The sequence below is a fragment of the Chlorocebus sabaeus genome, chromosome X, assembly GCF_047675955.1.
Source record: "Chlorocebus sabaeus isolate Y175 chromosome X, mChlSab1.0.hap1, whole genome shotgun sequence".
Lineage (NCBI taxonomy): Eukaryota > Metazoa > Chordata > Mammalia > Primates > Cercopithecidae > Chlorocebus > Chlorocebus sabaeus.
Genome location: NC_132933.1, coordinates 137545730 through 137564003, shown reverse-complemented (window position 1 = coordinate 137564003; position 18274 = coordinate 137545730). Strand labels below are relative to the sequence as shown.

At 39.6% G+C, this 18274-nt stretch overlaps 1 protein-coding gene across 2 annotated transcripts in view; it reads right to left on the bottom strand.

Moving 5' to 3' along the window:
* Positions 1-737: 737 nt before the first annotated feature.
* VEGFD (vascular endothelial growth factor D) overlaps positions 738-18274 on the bottom strand; it is a 43322-nt gene continuing 25785 nt past the window's right edge. Inside the window, exons 3-7 of one of the 2 annotated variants that reach the window (XM_007991102.3) lie at positions 16317-16507; positions 13146-13294; positions 11063-11163; positions 5794-5989; positions 738-4849 (exon numbers count right to left, since the gene is read on the bottom strand). In XM_007991102.3, coding sequence (XP_007989293.1) covers positions 4723-4849; positions 5794-5989; positions 11063-11163; positions 13146-13294; positions 16317-16507 — 764 coding nt within the window. In that variant the 3' untranslated portion in view covers positions 738-4722. Of the gene's footprint in view, positions 4850-5080; positions 5534-5793; positions 5990-11062; positions 11164-13145; positions 13295-16316; positions 16508-18274 lie in introns of those variants that run through there. The other variant, XM_073013863.1, reaches the window with a different exon arrangement.

Sequence of the window (18274 nt, the reverse complement as noted above, 5' to 3'; positions counted from 1 at the left end):
TTTTGGACTGAACCTCATTTTAGCACTCCTCTCATCCTTCCCACTTCTAGAGGTGCTTGGGACACCCACTTCTGAGCTTTTTGGGAACTCATCTTTCCCAACTTTTGGCTTAAATTATGTTTTTTTCAGGTTGGCCAAATCATTTACAACTTATCTGCGTGCTTTTCAGCTTTCAGAACATTGTTGTTTCTGTTGACTTTATCATTCACCCTGTCCTTGTGGGCTTACACTTTAAAAAAAAAAAAAAAATCCCGGGCCGGGCGCGTTGGCTCACGCCTGTAATCCCAGCACTTTGGGAGGCCGAGGCGGGAGGATCACAAGGTCAGGAGATCAAGATCATCCTGGCTAACATAGTGAAACCCCGTCTCTACTAAAAATGCAAACATTAGCTGGGCATGGGGGCCTGTAGCCTGTAATCCCAGCTACTCAGGAGGCTGAGGCAGGAGAGTCACTTGAACCTGGGAGGTGGAGGTTGCAGTGAGCCGAGATTGTGCCACTGCACTCCAGCCTGGGTGACAGAGCGAGATTCTGTCTCCAAAAAAAACTAAAAAAAAAAAAAATCCCCTAACTCTTTAGGAGTATTTACTTTACCCAGGGCATTGGAAAAAAGAGAGAAAACAAACAAAAACAAACAAACAAACAAAACTAACGTGTTTATGCGCTATATCTATTTAGAGTCCACGCCATCAACACTAACATTTTAGAGATATACCACGAACATAACTAGAGCCCATCAATAAATGTATCCATGACTTTATTTAAATTGTGGAAAGCTGAAATTTAAATCATTGTAAATTTTTAGCTTCATTGGGTTACACACTACACAATGACTGAAATAAGGTGAGGTCAGATGATTCCAACAATCGATCAAGGCCAGGTAACAGTGTCATTTTTTATAGGGGTTCAAGAAGCAGTCTAATTCATTATATTTAATGTTCATTGATGACACATGATAAAATAAGAAATATTTTTACACAAAGGGTTGGCTAACTTTTTCTGTAATGGACCAAAGAGTAAATATTTTCAGCATTGCAAGCCATACAGCCTCTGTCCCCAAATACTCAATTCTGCTGTTGTAGAGTAAAAGTAGCCATAGACAACACATCAACAAATGAGCATAACTGTGTTCCAATAAAGCAGTATTTACCAAAACAACAGGCAATGAGCTGAAATTGGCCTATGGGCCATTGCTTACTGACCACTGTTTCAGAACAAACAATATCAGTGATAAAATTACCAAAGACAGACTTTCTTTCACTAAGCCATTAACAAGGGTCAAATAACAGAATTTTTTTGCTCATTTTCACTTCATAAATATTTTGAGAATAGATTAAATTGCTTTCTAGAGTTGCAACATCTGAATAATTCAGACATGCATGTAATCTAGCTGAATTTGAAAAACATGAATTATGTAAAATTACTCTTCACTTTTTAAAGAGATAATTTCATTTGCTGGTCACAAAATCAATGTAATAATTTATTATTTATTAAACAATTATTTATTGAGTACCTAATATATGCAAGACATTGTTCTCACACTGAGGATTAAGACTAAATTAGACAAAGTCCAGCTCTTGCTGACCAAATCTATTAAGCTCACAATTTTCACTGAACTATGGCTTTTTTTAAGGGCCTTAAAACGTAATGTTTGTATAATTTCCTTTATCAAGTCTCTCAGACAGTATTTTAATCTTCACTCAACTCTGATCATCGTGCTGCCTAATCTGTTTCCATCTCTAAAGGGCCTCCTGCCACACCGTTTTAGTCACAGATTTATGATGTGTGCTGTCACATTAATAATTCTCTGGCCCTGTGGTGTAATCAGGGACATCATGCATTGCTGGCATTTATTGTGTTTGCTTAAAGCTCTTGGAGTTTCTCACATACTTTTATTTTGCAACAAGTTGAGAATTTTCAACTCATGTTCCAGGGCTGTTAGTATGACAAATATTTCCATGCAATGTCTAGTGAACTATAATAAAGCAACAGGCCAGTTACCCCACCTCCGCCCTCAAGGACCAGACCCATCCTGACCCAGCCTCAGGGATCCAAGTGCAGATCTTGATGGTAATTGGGAATTAAGGAGGAAGCAGAGGAAGGGGTTTTAGAAGCACAAAGCCAGATCACATTGAGTTTTGGCTTAGCTTAGAATTCCTTATGATAATCTCCATCTAAATGGCAATTATGAAGCCAGAGGCATTTCGAGCCAAAACATGGTTTGAGTTGGTTTTAGGACAGATCCAAGGATCCAGTATAAGCCAAGAACATCTCAGAGGTCCCAAGCTTCTGGGATTTGTTCAGTCTCCCTTCTTTCCTTTAGAATAATTCCTTTGAGTTATAAGACACATTGTATTGTTCAATTTTTTAACTCTAATGAAATTATCCATTCTGAGATTTAGGGAAATAAGATTATCATTTACATTTGACAGATGAGAAAACTGAGGCTTGATGACATTGTTCAGGCTTACAATGTGTTTAGGTGGCAGAGTCTGTCCTTAAATTCATGTCTTTTCTCCTCAGTGATTCATCCCCTCTTTTTGCCAGTCGAGGATAAGCAAAGTAACTGCTTTAATTGTGTGGTATCATTGAATTGTCTTCTGCACCAAATCTCAAAGGAATTTAACCAAATATCATGGAGAAGTGGGGAGTGGTAGAGACTGAATAAAAAGGCAAAGCAAAGAGTCGAATGCTGAGTATGTTTCCAAAAACTAAGTTATGTGCAAGCATTTTCAGAAGCCTGATTAAAAATACAGTAAAATGAGAAGGAAGAAGCCTGTTGACATCAAGGTCATAAAGTGAGGGCAAGAAGAACAGTGGCAGAAGAGGAGTGACTGGGTTGGCACCAGTAAATGACAAGAGCAATGACAATGGCAGCACAGTGGGGACTGGTTCCAAGGCCAGGTGAAGGTTAGCTCGTGTCCCCAGGGCAGGGACTGAGAGTTAAAGCCAGGGAAGCATCAAAGGACCTGGAGCCCCAGGCTTCAGAGAATTTCAGTGAATGAAGGGAGAATTCAAGAACTGCTTAGGAACCCTGGCAGAGGAAGGGTAGGGATTTAGGCCAGGATCAAACAATGCCACTACCATGGGGCTACATTTGTTTACTATTCCTTTGTTTATCGTTGTCTTTCTCCTTTTGATTGTACTGTTCCAGGGTGTTCTGGCCTGAGAAACCTGGGTTACACAAATCTGATCAGGACACAGTTTCCAGTCATAATGAGGTCACAGTATGGTGGGGAGATAAACAGAAACACAGCTATTTACACAAATGTGTTGTAAGTACCATAATGGGTTGTGTGTGTCTATATACATATCTATCTATGCAAGATACTATGCAGGGATTCATTTTAAGTTATTTAATACATAACTTAACTCTGCTAATGCTGCTAAATTCCCTCTGTTATGGCAAAATTTCAATGAAGTCTATGTTACCAACAAATTAGATGTTGGAGTACTTTGAGGAAAAAGGCTTTATGTGGCCGGGTGCGCTGATTCATGCCTGTAATCCTAGCACTTTGGGAGGCCGAGGAGGATGGATCACAAGGTCAAGAGTTCGAGACCATCCTGGCCAACACGGTGAAACCCCATCTCTACTAAAAATACAAAAATTAGCTGGGCGTGGTGGCGTGCATCTGTAGACCCAGCTACTCGGGAGGCTGAGGCAGGAGAATCACTTGAACCCGGGAGGCAGAGGTTGGAGTGAGCCGAGATCACACCACTGCACTCCAGCCTGGCGACAGAGTGAGACTCTGTTTAAAAAACAAACAAACAAACAAACAAAAACAAAAACAAAAATGCAATAGCTGTAGAACAGAGAGAAGAACTGTGTTGCCATGAGAATTGGGATGTCCATGACACTGAGATTTGAGTAAGTGCAGAAACTTGGAGCCAGAGGTGGCCAGAAGAAATGCAAACTCTCAAAGAGGTCAAGGGCATGGGATGGCGATCAGGTCAAGTTCCATTTAATCTCAAAGCACAGAGTGATTCGCAGTGGATTCTTGGGCCGCATTTGCTTAGCCTCATTTAGAATCTTAACCTTTCTGAGAGCTATTCCCTTGGTTTCCCAAAACTGAGGTTCAGTGTTTGTGTCTCTTCCTGCATCTTCCACTTCGAAATTCCTTTCTTTCTTTAAAACACTTTTTCTTTAGCATAAATATAGAGTGGAAACATATTAAATAACACAAAATTCTATGGCTTGAATAATGGTGTTTATTTTCTTTAAATACACTTAAATATGAAACATCAGATGGTAGTTCATTAAACTGGAAGACTATAAGCTGGACAGTAATCAGAAAGTCAGTACTGATCATACGAATCAAATTCTGCATAAGAAAGAATCAGAATAATTCACAAGAGTTGCGATTAGCAAATGACTCAGAGACTACAGTTTTCCTCATCTGCTCTGAGTAATCAATCACATGGCACCTGCCATTCCATGACCAGCACACCTTTCTCATTCACCAAAAATCAAAAACAAAAACAAGACTAAACAAAAGGATTACATGGGTCCCCTCTTCTCCATTCCTTGGTATGCAGAGGCATCTGCAGCTAGAAGACATCCATGAACCAGGGACTCCTTAACTGTGAATGGAAGGTTGGTCTGGATTCACTGTGGTGCTGTGTAAAACGAATTTTTTTTAACACCTGGGAAAAAAACAGTGACAGCAACTTGGCAAAGCAGCATGCTGTTAAAAATGACAGGGATAGGGAACTTGGAACACTGAATCAAGGATTCTCTCGGCTGTGGGGCCCTTGGGCAGCCCTTTTCTCCTTTGGAAAGCGGCAATGCTTTGCACACGCTGTTTTGCCATTTGCACATGGTCTGGTATGAAAGGGGCATCTGTCCTCACAGCTGTTGCAAAAGAAAATAAAGATGAGAATTCAGAATCAATGACTGGATTCAAAAGAATAACTCTGTTCTGATTTGATTAAGTTTTCAGAGGCAGTTTTTCAGACATATATTTAAAATGTCAGTATAAAATCCTGCATGGTTATCCCACATGGATTCAAAATCTATTAAAGTGAATCAGTAACCTCCAAGTGTTCTATTCATGAATTGCTATATAAATCCTTGCTATATAAATCCGATGATATTCCCTCCATTAAAGAAAAAAAACAAACATATATTAACATATACAATGAGAGACTGAACTAAAGAGGTTGATGATCTGAAACCTCCCCTTCCTAAAATATTATTATTAAGCAATATCCTAATAATTGCTTAAATTTTACCAACTTCATTGTTGTTTAAGAGCTCTAAACCCAGGCCAGGCGCAGTGGCTCACGCCTGTAATCCCAGCACTTTGGGAGGCCGAGGCAGGTGGATCATGAGGTCAGGAGATCGAGACCATCCTGGCCAACATAGTGAAACTCCGTCTCTACTGAAATACAAAAATTAGCTGGGAGTGGTGGCATGTGCCTGTAATCCCAGCTACTCAGGAGGCTGAGGCAGGAGAACCCCTGGAACCAGAGAGTCGGAGGTTGCCGTGAGCCCAGATTACGCCACTGCACTCCAGCCTGGAGACAGAGCGAGACTCTGTAAAAAACAAACAAACAAACAAACAAACAAACAAAAAACTCTAAACCCATAATAACAGGCAGGATTTTCTTAATTTCATGATTAATCATCACTCTGTATACCCTTGCTTATTCCTTAGCTGCCAAACCTCTGTTCTATTATCCAAAAGGGACTCAGGCACTAAAGGGAAAAATTAGCTTACTAAAGAATCCCACCAAATTAAAATGGCATTTACATTAAATGTCATGAGTAAAGGCAAGACAACTCAAGGCATTTACCTGCAGGTGTCTGGGTGAAACAGCTTGTGCTTCTGGCAGCAGGTCTCCAGACTTTCTTTGCACTCAAAGCAACTGCAGTTTTTGGGATGCTGGATTAGATCTTTGGGACACGGTGTTTTACAGACACACTCGCAACGATCTTCATCAAACGTCATGTGTGGTCCACAGAGAGCTGGTTCCTGGAGATGAGGGTGGTCTAAAGAGGAACAGAAACACATTGGTCAGATAGTTGTAGCATGGATAATTGGATCACCAAAGTTGATTGTATATTTTACGTCATCCGTGAGTAACTTGGATTCACCCAATCTCCTTCCTATAGATTTATACCCCTATTTTTTTTACAAGGTGAGGAAGATTAGCCTCTGATTTCACAATACAAACACAGGTTTGTGTGTTTTCTTAGATTTGTGATTTTTAAAATATCATAAGCTGAATGTTTTTGATAAAATATTTTTAGAGATTTCTATGTTGATGACTTGTTTAAAATGCAAACTTCCACAACCAAGTATTAGTAATAAAATATAGGATGTCTAAGGGGTTATGAGTCTAGCTGTCTCCATTTTTTGGTGGAGATTAAAAGGAGAGACATACAAAATAATTGGTGTTGTAGAAATACACCTCAGACATTCCAGACCAGGGGTAGCAATAGTAATGCATGTTCTCACTGCAGATCATAACACTAGTATAAAATATATAACAGCAACAATCAACTTTGATTCCACCAACATCTGCTGGAAGATACATTCAGGTAAAGGGGAGGGTCTGAGAAGTTTTTGACATACTCAGCTGACAGATATTTCTTCTAGAAGGTGTATAAAACAATTGAATAGCTACTACTTCAAATCCATTTCTGATTAACAAGTTGAAATTCATTGCAAAATAAATGGAAGAGACAGAAACTTTGGAAGAACTTGACTCTGTCCCTTTAGCATTCTTGAAGGTTTTGGAGGGACATACATGTTTAGTAGTTTTCTCCCCAAACCTGCTTCTCTCCCAGTTTGCCTCATTTAGGGAATGGTGACATTATTCTTGACTCGCCTGCTCTGGTAAGTCTGAGCATCATGTCCACTCAGTTCTGATTCACTAAATTTGTTCTTTATTTTCCATCCCCACTGCCACTGCCACAATTCAGTCTGTACTTTGTGTTTCTTGTGTAGAGGCTGTCGCTCTGTCGCTCATCTTGCCACCACAAGCTTTATCCCTCCAACCTATTCTTCACACGATTAACAAATGCAAACCAAATCACTTCATTCCACTGCTTTGAATGCATTAGAAGTTTCCCTTCTCACAATAAAAACCATTTTCCCTGACATCTTTCCCAATGTCTGCAGGTTTAGCTAAGTGTCCTTATCCTGTGCATATTTCCGTCCGATTCTTTCTTGCACTGATTACATTTGTCTGTTTACTTGTACGTTTCCCCCATTAAGTAAAATGTCCTGAAGGGGAAAGAGCAGGTCTCATTGTTCTGTTATAAAATAGGCACTCGATGGATGTTTGTTGGGTTTATCTGGTGTAATAAAAGGGTCCTGAAGCAGGCTGATGTATGGAGGTTCTGAGAATCTCATCCAGCATTCCAAGACATTGGGTTAAACCATATGTTCTTGCCAATATCTGACTTTAATGACATAGCAAAAATGACAATCTCGTGTGGTTCAACTTTTTAGTTTAAACTGTTCTCTAATGGATGATGTTTGAGAATGGGTGCTGGAAGGCTAAATCTGAGAAGTCCCCATTTTGAACTTTGTGAAGAGGAAAATTGTGAGCTTTGTAAGTCACACGCCAGAGAGGCAGATGTCGCTTTGGGGCAAGACAAGAATAACTTGTTAAAGGACAAAGAGGCTCTTTAAAAATTCTCAGTGATCACTAGGTGGCAGCAGAAGTTCACTAAGAATACTTCAGACAGGCCCAAGGCCACTGTTGGACAGGGTGGTTTAGGGAAACACAATCCACAAGGTGTTTGCAGAACTTCAGCAGGCTGTTTGGCGACGCTGTGCTCACGTCCTCATAGCCAACTTAAAAGGAACAAAAACTGGATGCAAGAGAACTGGTGGTGAAACAGCAAGTAGCTGAGGGTGATATCCTGAAGTATTATGTATTGATTTCCATCCCTAGGGAGTCTGACGATATGTTCTGTTCTCAGCTTTGTTCCTTTTACCATTTTTATCAATAAACTGAGAGAATTTTTCAAAATAAATTCTTGAAATTGTGGCTGTCTTCAAGAAGGAAGAGATATATTAAGTATTTTAAAATACAGAATTGGGACCTCCTCGATTTATTCTTTTTTTTTTTTTTTTTTTGATTGTTTGTTTTAACAATTTAGAGCAACGACCTGAATCTAACAAGATGCAATTAAATTAGACTTGGATTCACTAACCTAAATGTGCTCATCTGGGCAAGAGAAGTCATTGTAGAAAAGGCAGTTGGCTTAACAGTCACATGTGTGGAAAAAAAGTATAGTGAGCAGTAAGCTCAGTAAATGCCATCAATTTGATGGGGCCACTGGAGAAAAGAATGTGAACTTGGTCCACATTGGGGACTTATGGGAGATGAGAATGAGAAACAATTGTGATTCAGTCCACCCTGCACCTCTCGCTTACATCATTGCTACAACTTCCCAAAAGGTTTCCTGCCTCTTTCCCTGCCCCGAGTCAACGCATCCTCTTCTACACTGTTGCTGGTATGATTTTGTTAAAATTCTAATGGGTACTGTCACTCTCCTGCTTGAGCCAGTTGTGTGGTTTCCCTTTGTCCTTAGTATCACATCCAAGCTCCCACGCAAGAATTACAAGGTCCTTCTGCTTTGTCCCTGTGAGCCTGTCCAGCTTCTTCTCTCACATCTAACCAACCCCTTCCCCATTATGTCCCCACCTGTTATATCCCCACCATGCTGAACTTTTTCCAGTATGTTCTTTCACCTCCAGCCCTGAGTGCTCAGATCCCCCCTGCTTAGAGTAGTACTTCTCGTCTTCCCTATTCCTCTTTCCACCCTCTACACACGTGTACTGGCTGAGTGCCTTCCCAAGAATTATCTCCAGCAGAAATCAGCTGCCTCACCTAAGGCTACATCCCCTCTCCAAGGCAGCCAATGAACGGTCTACAGGGTTCAGCCTCTTCACCTAGATTTGAGACTTACCTCCACAGGGGTTCCCAGCTTCAACTTCCCGTTGGCTTAGGCTGATGCCTCTTAGCAACAGCATTGTGGTCAGCTGCCTCTCTCTTTACTCTTTAATGCCTTGTGCCTGCCTACAAACCTCCTCCATATAAAACTGTCTCAGAGGCTTTGTGCCAGGAAATCCTCAGCTAGAGCCTTTAAGCTCTAAATATATTGCCCTTCCCACAGTAACTTTCTTTCTCTCTTTTCTTTTCTTTCTTTCTCTCTCTCTCTCTCTTTTTTTTTTTTTTTTGGAGGCACAGTCTCGTTCTGTCACCCAGGCCCGAGTGTGGTGGCATGATCTCGGCTCACTGCGACCTCTGCCTCCCAGGTTCAAGAGATTCTCATGCCTCAGCCTCCTAAGTAGCTGGGACTATAGGCGCACATCACCACGCCCAGCTGTTTTTTTTTGTTTTTTGTTTTTTTTTTTTTAAGTAGTAGAGATGGGATTTTGCCATGCTGGCCAGGCTAGTTTTCAAGCTCCCAACCTCAAGTGTTCCTCCCGTCTCGGCCTCCCAAAGTGCTAGGATAACTGGCATGAGCCACCATTCCTGGCCAACCCCACAATAATTTTCTAACACTATTAAAACATGAGTCACATGGAGAAAGAATTAGATTTGTTTTACATGGCTCTATAGGGTAAAACCTGAACTAATGAGTTGATGCTCTTGAGCTGGGCTGTCCAACAAGGTAGCTATGGGCCATATGTGACTATTGGGCATGAAATAGAGAGTCTAAATTGAGATGTGCTGTAAGTGTACAAACACACTGGATTTCAAAGACTTAGCACAAAGAATGTAGGCTAGCGCATACATTTTTTTACATTGATTGCATGTTGAAATGATAGTATATTGGATAGATTGGATTAAATAAAATATATTAAGATAAATTTCACCTGTTTCTTTTTGCCTTTTTAATATGAGTAATGTAAAATGTAAATTACATATATGACTCTTATTGTATTCCATTGGGCAGTCTGGTCTGTTCTAGAGAGAGATTTCAGTTCAGTATAACAACAGGAGTGTGTCCACCCCTTGGTGCTGCCCCATTGGATAGCGAGTCTCCAAATAACTGATGTATGTTCTGGTAGAGGATGGCTGAACACTTGGTGGGAAGGGTGTAAAGAACATTCAAGATCAGCATGGGCATTTAAACTACATAAATATTAAATTTCCTCACATGCTCTGGGTCAAGCTTTCGTGAAAACATTTAAAAGGAAGCTGAGAGGCAGAAGAATGTAGAGTAGGTTGCTATTTACAGTTTTTAGGACAGATTTCTTAGAGTTTAGCCCTTACTGTTCTTGCTTGTAGATTATAGTGTAAAACAAGCAAGGGTAAAACTGCATGACTACTTGTGATTTTTTTTTTTTTTTTTTTTTTTTTTTGGTGGAACCATGTGAAGCTCTCTGGAAAATAAATTAAAATGCATTCATTTTCAAGCAAATGTTCATCACCCAAAGTCACAGAATTACGGATTATGAGCTATGACAATTGACTATATCTCATTTTGCTCCCAACTCCCCTTAGACCAATAGCCATATTTTGCTTTTGCTTTGCCTTAATTCCAGAAAAAGTTTTCTCTTATTCCCCATTTATTTTTTCAAATTACTGGCATGTTTTCATATGATGCAGTTGATAGAAACCAAGTCCAAAATTACTTTATGTTCCTGTGAGACTTTCATACAAATAAATTAGTAAACTGCAGTTGACTAGTATTTAGCTCTGAAGCAGCTTTCATTCAAGTTTAACATCCCCTTTCAATTTCAATGCTTCAGGATGCTCCAGTAACTCTGGGCTTTTCTTTGAGATTAGAAAGCAGAGTGATGCACTGATGGACTTACTATATGATTATGGTACAGAGGGTTCTGGAATCTGACCACTTCTATCACTCTCAGCTGTGTGACCTTGAGGAAATTACTTGATATCTTGGTGTGTCCATTTTGTAATTGTAAAAAAGAAATAACAATAGCATATTATAGGGTTGTTGTGAGAATTAAATGGGCTAAAACATATAAAAGATTTACAACATTGCCTGGTCATACTAAGTACTCAATAATGTTCACTGCTATTGTTACTACTTTTATTATTACTGTTATTATTTTACTACTACTATCATTACCTTCTGTTCCAGCAAGTGGATTCTCCTCCTGTAAAACACATTTACATTTGTTGCTATCCCATAGCATGTCAATAGGACAGAGTTTCTTGGAATGGGAACAGCTAGGAAAAGAAAACAATGAACCAGATTTAAAAGCTTTCAAGGATAATCAAAACTTTGGAACATTAAATCAATTCCTGATAGAGAATAGTTAAGATTTTTTAAATTTATTTTTTGCTTTTTATTCTCAGTTTAGAGAAATAAGGTTTTGAGATCTATTGCACAGTATGGTAACTACAGTCAATAATAATAATGTATATTTCAAAATTGCTAAGAGTAAATTTCAAATGTTCTCACCACAAAATGATAAGGATGTGAAAAGAGTTAAGATTTTAAAGGAGCGGGCCGGACACGGTGGCTCACGCCTGTAATCCCAGCACTTTGGGAGGCCGAGGCGGGCAGATCACCTAAGGTCGGGAGTTTGAGACCAGCCTGACCAATATGGAGAAACCCCATCTCTACAATACAAAATTAGCCAGGCGTGGCGGCGCATGCCTGTAATCCCAGCTACTTGGAAGGCTGAGGCAGGAGAATCGCTTGAACCCGGGAGGCGGAGATTGGAATGAGCCGAGATTGCACCATTGGGCTCCAGCCTGGGCAACAAGAGTGAAACTCCGTCTCAAAAAAAAAAAAAAAGATTTTAAAGGAGCTTAATTTGTATTTATGAACTGCATCTTACTAGATAGTGATTCTGTAATTATAAATATTCTATGTGGAAATGTTTAGAAACTAAACTGTAATTTTGGAAATTGTAATCTTCTTAAGAAGATGTATGTTAAAACTATGCAAATTATAGCTGTCAACAGTTTATTTACCAAAATTATACATGTTCTAACATACCTCCTAAGAATACCTCCTAAGATTATTTTCTTTTTTTTTTTTTGAGACGGAGTCTCGCTCTGTCGCCCAGGCTGGAGTGCAGTGGTGCAATCTCGGCTCACCGCAAGTTCCGCCTCCCGGGTTCACGCCATTCTCTTGCCTCAGCCTCCCGAGTAGCTGGGACTACAGGCGCCCGCCACCACGCCCGGCTAATTTTTTGTGTGTTTTTAGTAGAGACGGGGTTTCACCGTGTTAGCCAGGATGGTCTCAATCTCCTGACCTCGTGATCCACCCGCCTCAGCCTCCCAAAGTGCTGGGATTACAGGCGCGAGCCACCGTGCCTGGCCCCTAAGATTGTTTTCTTTAAAATAAAGATAAAAGCATTGGCCAGGATAACAGGAACATCTTGAGAATAAATGTTGCTTTTCTACAAGTTTTCTTTTCTGCTGGAGAGAGGCGGAGGTGTCTTCTTGGCTCAATGTTAACTAAGCACCAGCTTACTCTTTTACTTGCCACTCACGCAATATATTTATTGCTTTACTTTTGCAAAATCTAAGTATCTAACTAATGATCTTTTCATTTAGTTACCGTTTACTTGTTTCTTTATAGTAAATCTTTTTTTTTCTTCAAATAAGTGATCCTTACCTTTAGTTTCGAAGTTTGTCTTATAAACAATTACAAAATTAATCTCAAGAAAATTTCGAAGCCAAATTAATTTTAAGTCATTTTAATTTAAAACAAAGGTTTTTCATTTGGTAATCTTAAGGGGGAAAGATTAGAAAGCTGCAAAACTCACGTGCTGCTAGTTTTGTCACTTCCCAATGACCCCAGGAATCTTCTTTGCTTTCTCTCATTTCAGGATGTAAATATACAAACAGCCTGAAATAAGTTTTATTTAATGCTTGTTCTGGAACAAGGATACATGTGCTAAATTTGAGGTTAAAGTGGTTTTACACCTGCATTAGACTATGCATATTAAGAACAAATGTGTCTGTGAGTAGACATGACGAGCTCATACCACTGAGCGTTTTGGTCCTACTACAATATATATCTAACATCTAATAAAAATATGTATTTGCCAGTTATTACCAGTAGATTCAGGTTAGAAGCTAAAATATGAATAATTTGAAGATAAATTGGTAACTCTATATTAATGAAATATCCTCTACACACAATTTTGGCAAGGCAAAAACAAACATAATCCAGTACAAAAAAAAGTGCTTACCGATCTTCTTCAGGGATTTGGATGGATCTTCTGATAATTGAGTATGAATGGCGCGGGGCTGTTGGCAAGCACTTACAACCTGTATGATTGGCAACTTTAACAGGCACTAATTCAGGTACTGATGTCAAAGGCACTGATATCTCAAAGAGCTACAGCAGAGAAAGATAAACACAATATATTTTTTTAATTTTATATATTATTTTTAAAATTGTTCTAGTTTGAATTTTTGCCTTTGTCATTTATGGCAATGACTTTAGCCGAGTTGTCCATTAAGAATGGAATTAAACAGGCTCATCTAACATTATGAAGTGTTTAAGTTTGGTCAAATCTCTTAACTTTTTGATCGTTGATACCCTTGTAAAATGGTACTGTTAATCCCTACTCCTGCTTTACATTTGAGTGTAAATCATAAGGATTAAATGAGATTAAAGCTATGCAGTTTCTTTAGGATTTTATTAGAATAGGTTATTATTCAAACTATTTACTTATCCCTTCTCATACCATTTCTATTGAAGAAATATAGTTTCCTATCTCTTGACTTTGTATTTGGCCACGTCACTTTCTTTGGCTAGTGAGATGTTAGCAGACACGACAGAAGTACAAATTTGAACTGTACATGTTTTATGGGGCTTGTTTTCTCAAACTTATGCTGTAGCCACGAAAAGAACGTAATCTGGCAGGCTTGCTGGTCCAAGCGATGGGAAACATAGAAGTTGACTTGGACTCACACTGCAGCTTAGAGTCAAGCCCCGCTGAATCCACCCTAAACTAACTGAACCTCAGATACGTAAGTGAGAATAAATCATTGTTGTTTGGAACCACTGAGTTTTAGTGTGTTTGTTATGTAGCATTGTGTATTAATAGCTGATACAAGATCATCGTGCCCAAGCAAATAATTATAGCTAACATGTATATCATTCTTTCTACGCTTTCTGTGGGCCAGGCCCTGTTGTAAGTGCTTTCATGTTACCTCATTTACCCCTTATAACAGCATTATGGGGTGGATTTTTATTATTCCCATCTTACAGGTGAAGAAACAGACGTACAGAGAGATGATACAACTTTCTTGAGTGGTTCTATGATGTATGGATGAGTTTGAAGTTGATTTTAATGTATTGTCCATTCAATCATCATTCCATGTAGTCCTTACTACATAGAGTATTCATTTGTTCACTTTGTTTCTAAGAGGTGGTTTGCCAAATAGTCCATAACTTTGGGGCGAGAGATAGTTTTTGTTTTGTTTTGTTTTGTTTTGAGATGGAGTCCCGCTCTGTTGCCCAGGCTGGAGTGCAATGGCATGATCTCAGCTCACTGCAAGCTCCGCCTGCTGGGTTCATGCCATTCTCCTGCCTCAGCCTTCCAAGTAGCTGGGACTACAGGCGCCCGCCACCACGCCTGGCTAATTTTTTTTTTTTTTAATTTTTTAGTAGAGACGGGGTTTCACCGTGTTAACCAGGATGGTCTTGATCTCCTGACCCTGTGATCCACCCGTCTCAGCCTCCCAAAGTGCTGGGATTACAGGCGTGAGCCACCGCGCCCAGCCGAGAGATAGTTTTTTAAAAACTACTATTAACATGTTCAAAAATTCATATTTGGAAGAAAACCTGCTGTACACTTACACTTAAGTGCATTCTATGAAATTAATCATTTGTTGAGTACAGCAGTCAAAATGAAGTACTCAACTATCTATTAAGTGGAAGCAATCCATTAAGGCTGTGTTTATTCTGACCTCTCAATATGTAATGGAACTTCCATGAGTCTAAGTGAGAGTGTTTTTGTGGTGTTTACTTTGCATAAACTTCATCTTCTTGCACAATTTTTTGGCTGTGCTCTAGGGAATCACATGATCATGAACTAAACCCTCTTACGTTATGCAAGCTTTGTTTCTACTAAGAATTGATGCTTAGCCCTACTTGGGTCATTTTTTTTTCTAATTGTCAAATAGTAGAGGTTAAAATTTGCACAAGCTCCAAGATTCTCTAAAAGAATTTAGAAAAAGAAACTCTCCAGTTTAAAGGATATTTTAGAGGGTGGAGGAACAAAATTAAGGATAAGTAAATCTATTAACAAAACAAATCAGCATTAAGAAAATTACCTAACATGGATATGTTCAGTGCATGTAATTTTCTTGTACTACCTCTTTTTGCAATTAAAAGGAGAATAAATCATATAGGCAAACTGACAATTAAATAAGTATATCAACATTCAAGGAATTTGCAACAGATACCAAAAAGAATGTAGTTTGATGCACAGTTTTTAAATATTGCTTTCCCAAGTGTGTTACTACTGCTCTCATATGCGACATTTATTAAAAACATGGTAACCAGAGAAAGGAAAACTTACCTAAGCAAAGGGAGTTTTATAAGATGAAGAGGGCTGAATTATTTCTTTCATGGGGACTGCAGAATTATTTCCAAATGTCTTTTGTGCTAGGTATTCTCTCTTTGCCCCTCCAGAGACACCATCCTCTCTCCTTCCTTCCCCATCAGGCTCTGTGCCCCAGGACGCTGCCCTCCATGGGCTACATCTATAAACCCTCTTGCCTCTCCCAGCCCCTGCCCCAACTCCCTGCCAGGCCAAGAGTTGACAGTGGCCAGTCCAACAACCCTCTTCTCCGCTTTCCCTCTGGGTTCCCGTAACTGCTCCCTCCCCTTGTCTCCTCAGTCTAAGGGTGGGGAAGTCTCCCCCTTTTTGCTAGCTTCAGGTGCTTCACTGTCCCATTCCTCTTTCCCCAATTCTGCCCACAACCTTCATTAAACTTTTTTTTGAGCAACACAGAACCTGATGGATACACAAGACAGCACAGCTATCTTCATTCCTTTTAACATCCTATCCTAGTAACTTCCATATGGTTTTCTGAGTCTTGACATTATAGCATCAGAGAGACAATAACTGATAATAGTTCAGGCTCTGGCCTCCCACAGACCTGGGTTTGAATCCCAGCTCTGCTATTTATCAGCCATGTAACCTTGGATAAGTAAGTTACCTCTCTGAGCCCCAGTTTCCTCATCTATAAAGGAGGATAAAATACCCTCTTGGCTTGTTTCAAAGATTAAATGTGATTATGCACACAGAGCATTTAGTACAGTGTTTGGCAACAAGGTTGTTGTAGCGATCGACGCTATTATAATCAGGGCTTTAGAGATAGCAGGCTTGCCAATGTCCTCATACCTGTTTGGAAATGTACGAGGTGCTGGTGTTCATACAGATGAGGCTCTCTTCATTGCAACAGCCACCACATCGGAACACGTTCACACAAGGGGGCTTGAAGAATGTGTTGGTACTCTTCCCCAGCTCACTGGCCACCTCCACGCATGTTTCTCTAGGGCTGCACTGAGTTCTTTGCCATTCTTCATCTATAACTGCAGAGAGAAAGCTCACTGGGGCTAGCAGATGGAATGGCCCTGATGTGCCAACGTGTGCCAGGGTTACGCTGAGCATAGTCATTTTCACATTTCTACTGCTTGTTTCTTTTACTAGATGGATATTTTTTGTCAGTCCTTTAACCAAGATTGTTTGCAGAGAAGTTACAATAATCTCTGTGCTCTTTCCCATTTATACCATACCTTTGTAGAATATAAGTATTTTATTTCCCTTTGAGGTAGAACACCATGTCCTGTACATAATTACACTGAATACATCTGGAGAAGCTGGCTAATAGGGAAGTAAATAGAAGCATGTAAAGAAATAACATGTAAATATTATTTATCAAGCAATTTACTAGATACAGCTGGATAGCATTTCTGCTGCTTAAAAGCCAGGTGTAGGTAGGTTTTAGCATCATCAAGAAATATGTTTCTGTTGGTTGCTTAAGTAACTACAGTAGGATTTAAACTTGGCAAATGCATAAATGGAAATTGAAGTGAAACTAATCCTTCCTCAAATCAGAGTTTTCTCATTTGCAAGTGCCTGATACTGATATTTATATAAATGATGAAATAAGCCTGTTCGTATTAATGGAATGAGCAATCCTTTGGCCATAGTTAATTTGAAAGTAACAAGAAAAAAGAAACAAGCCTATGGGAATAAAAAAAATTATATACTTTCTTATAAAACAGTACTTGCTTTTCTCTCATATTTTATTTTTTAAATTCAACTTTGACCCTTTGGTACTTAATACTGCATAGCCTTTCTACAGGTGTTTTGGGGGAAAGATTCAATTTTATGATAAAGACAACACACAGACTTCCTTGTAGCTTGCCATGGAACTGTAGAGTTTATTTATTATATGTGGGGGTGTGGTGCTGGTGAAAATCTCTTGTGGTAGGCAGCTTTGAAACTAACCCCCAGTGGTCCCCACCTCCTGATAGTCATGCCCTTGTGTAAATCTCTTCTCCTTGTGTGTGAGCTGGACCTAGTAACTTGCTTCTTATGAAGAGAATACAGCAAAAGTGATGGAATACCACTTCCATGATGAAGTTAAAAAAGATTGCAGTCTTGTTTCTACTTATTGCAAGTTCTCTTCTTTCTTATTCTGTCTCACATTCTCACACACACACTCTTTCTCTCCTTCTCCACTTGCAGGCTTTTTTTTTTTTTTTTTTTTTAACTTATTTTACTTTAAGTTCTGGGATACATGTGCAGAACGTGCAGGTTTGTTACATAGGTGTACGTGTGCCATGGTGGTTTGCTGCACCTATCAACCTGTCATCTAGGTTTTAAGCCCCGCCTGCATTAGGTATTTGTCCTAATGTTCTCCTTCCCTTTGTCCCCCACCCCCCAACAAGCCCTCGTTTGTGATGTTCCCCTCCTTGTGTACATCTGTTCTCATTGTTCAACTCCCACTTACGAGTGAGAACATGCGGTGTTTGGTTTTCTGTTCTTGTGTTAGTTTGCCGCCATGTTAGAAAGGTCCACATGACAAGGAACTTGGGGCAGCCTCTGGCCAATAGCCAGCGAGGAACGAAGACCCTCAGTCCAACAGCCTGTGAGGAATTGAGTCCTGCAAACAACATCTGACTGAACTTGAAAGCAGTGCCCTAAGATGCCTGCAGCCCAGGCCAATATCTTGAATGCAGCCTCCAGAGACATCTGAAGCAGAGAAACTGATCTAGGCTATGTCAGCATTTCTGGCCCACAGAAACTGAGATAAATATTGTTTTAAGTAGCTAAGTTTTGTGGTAATGTGT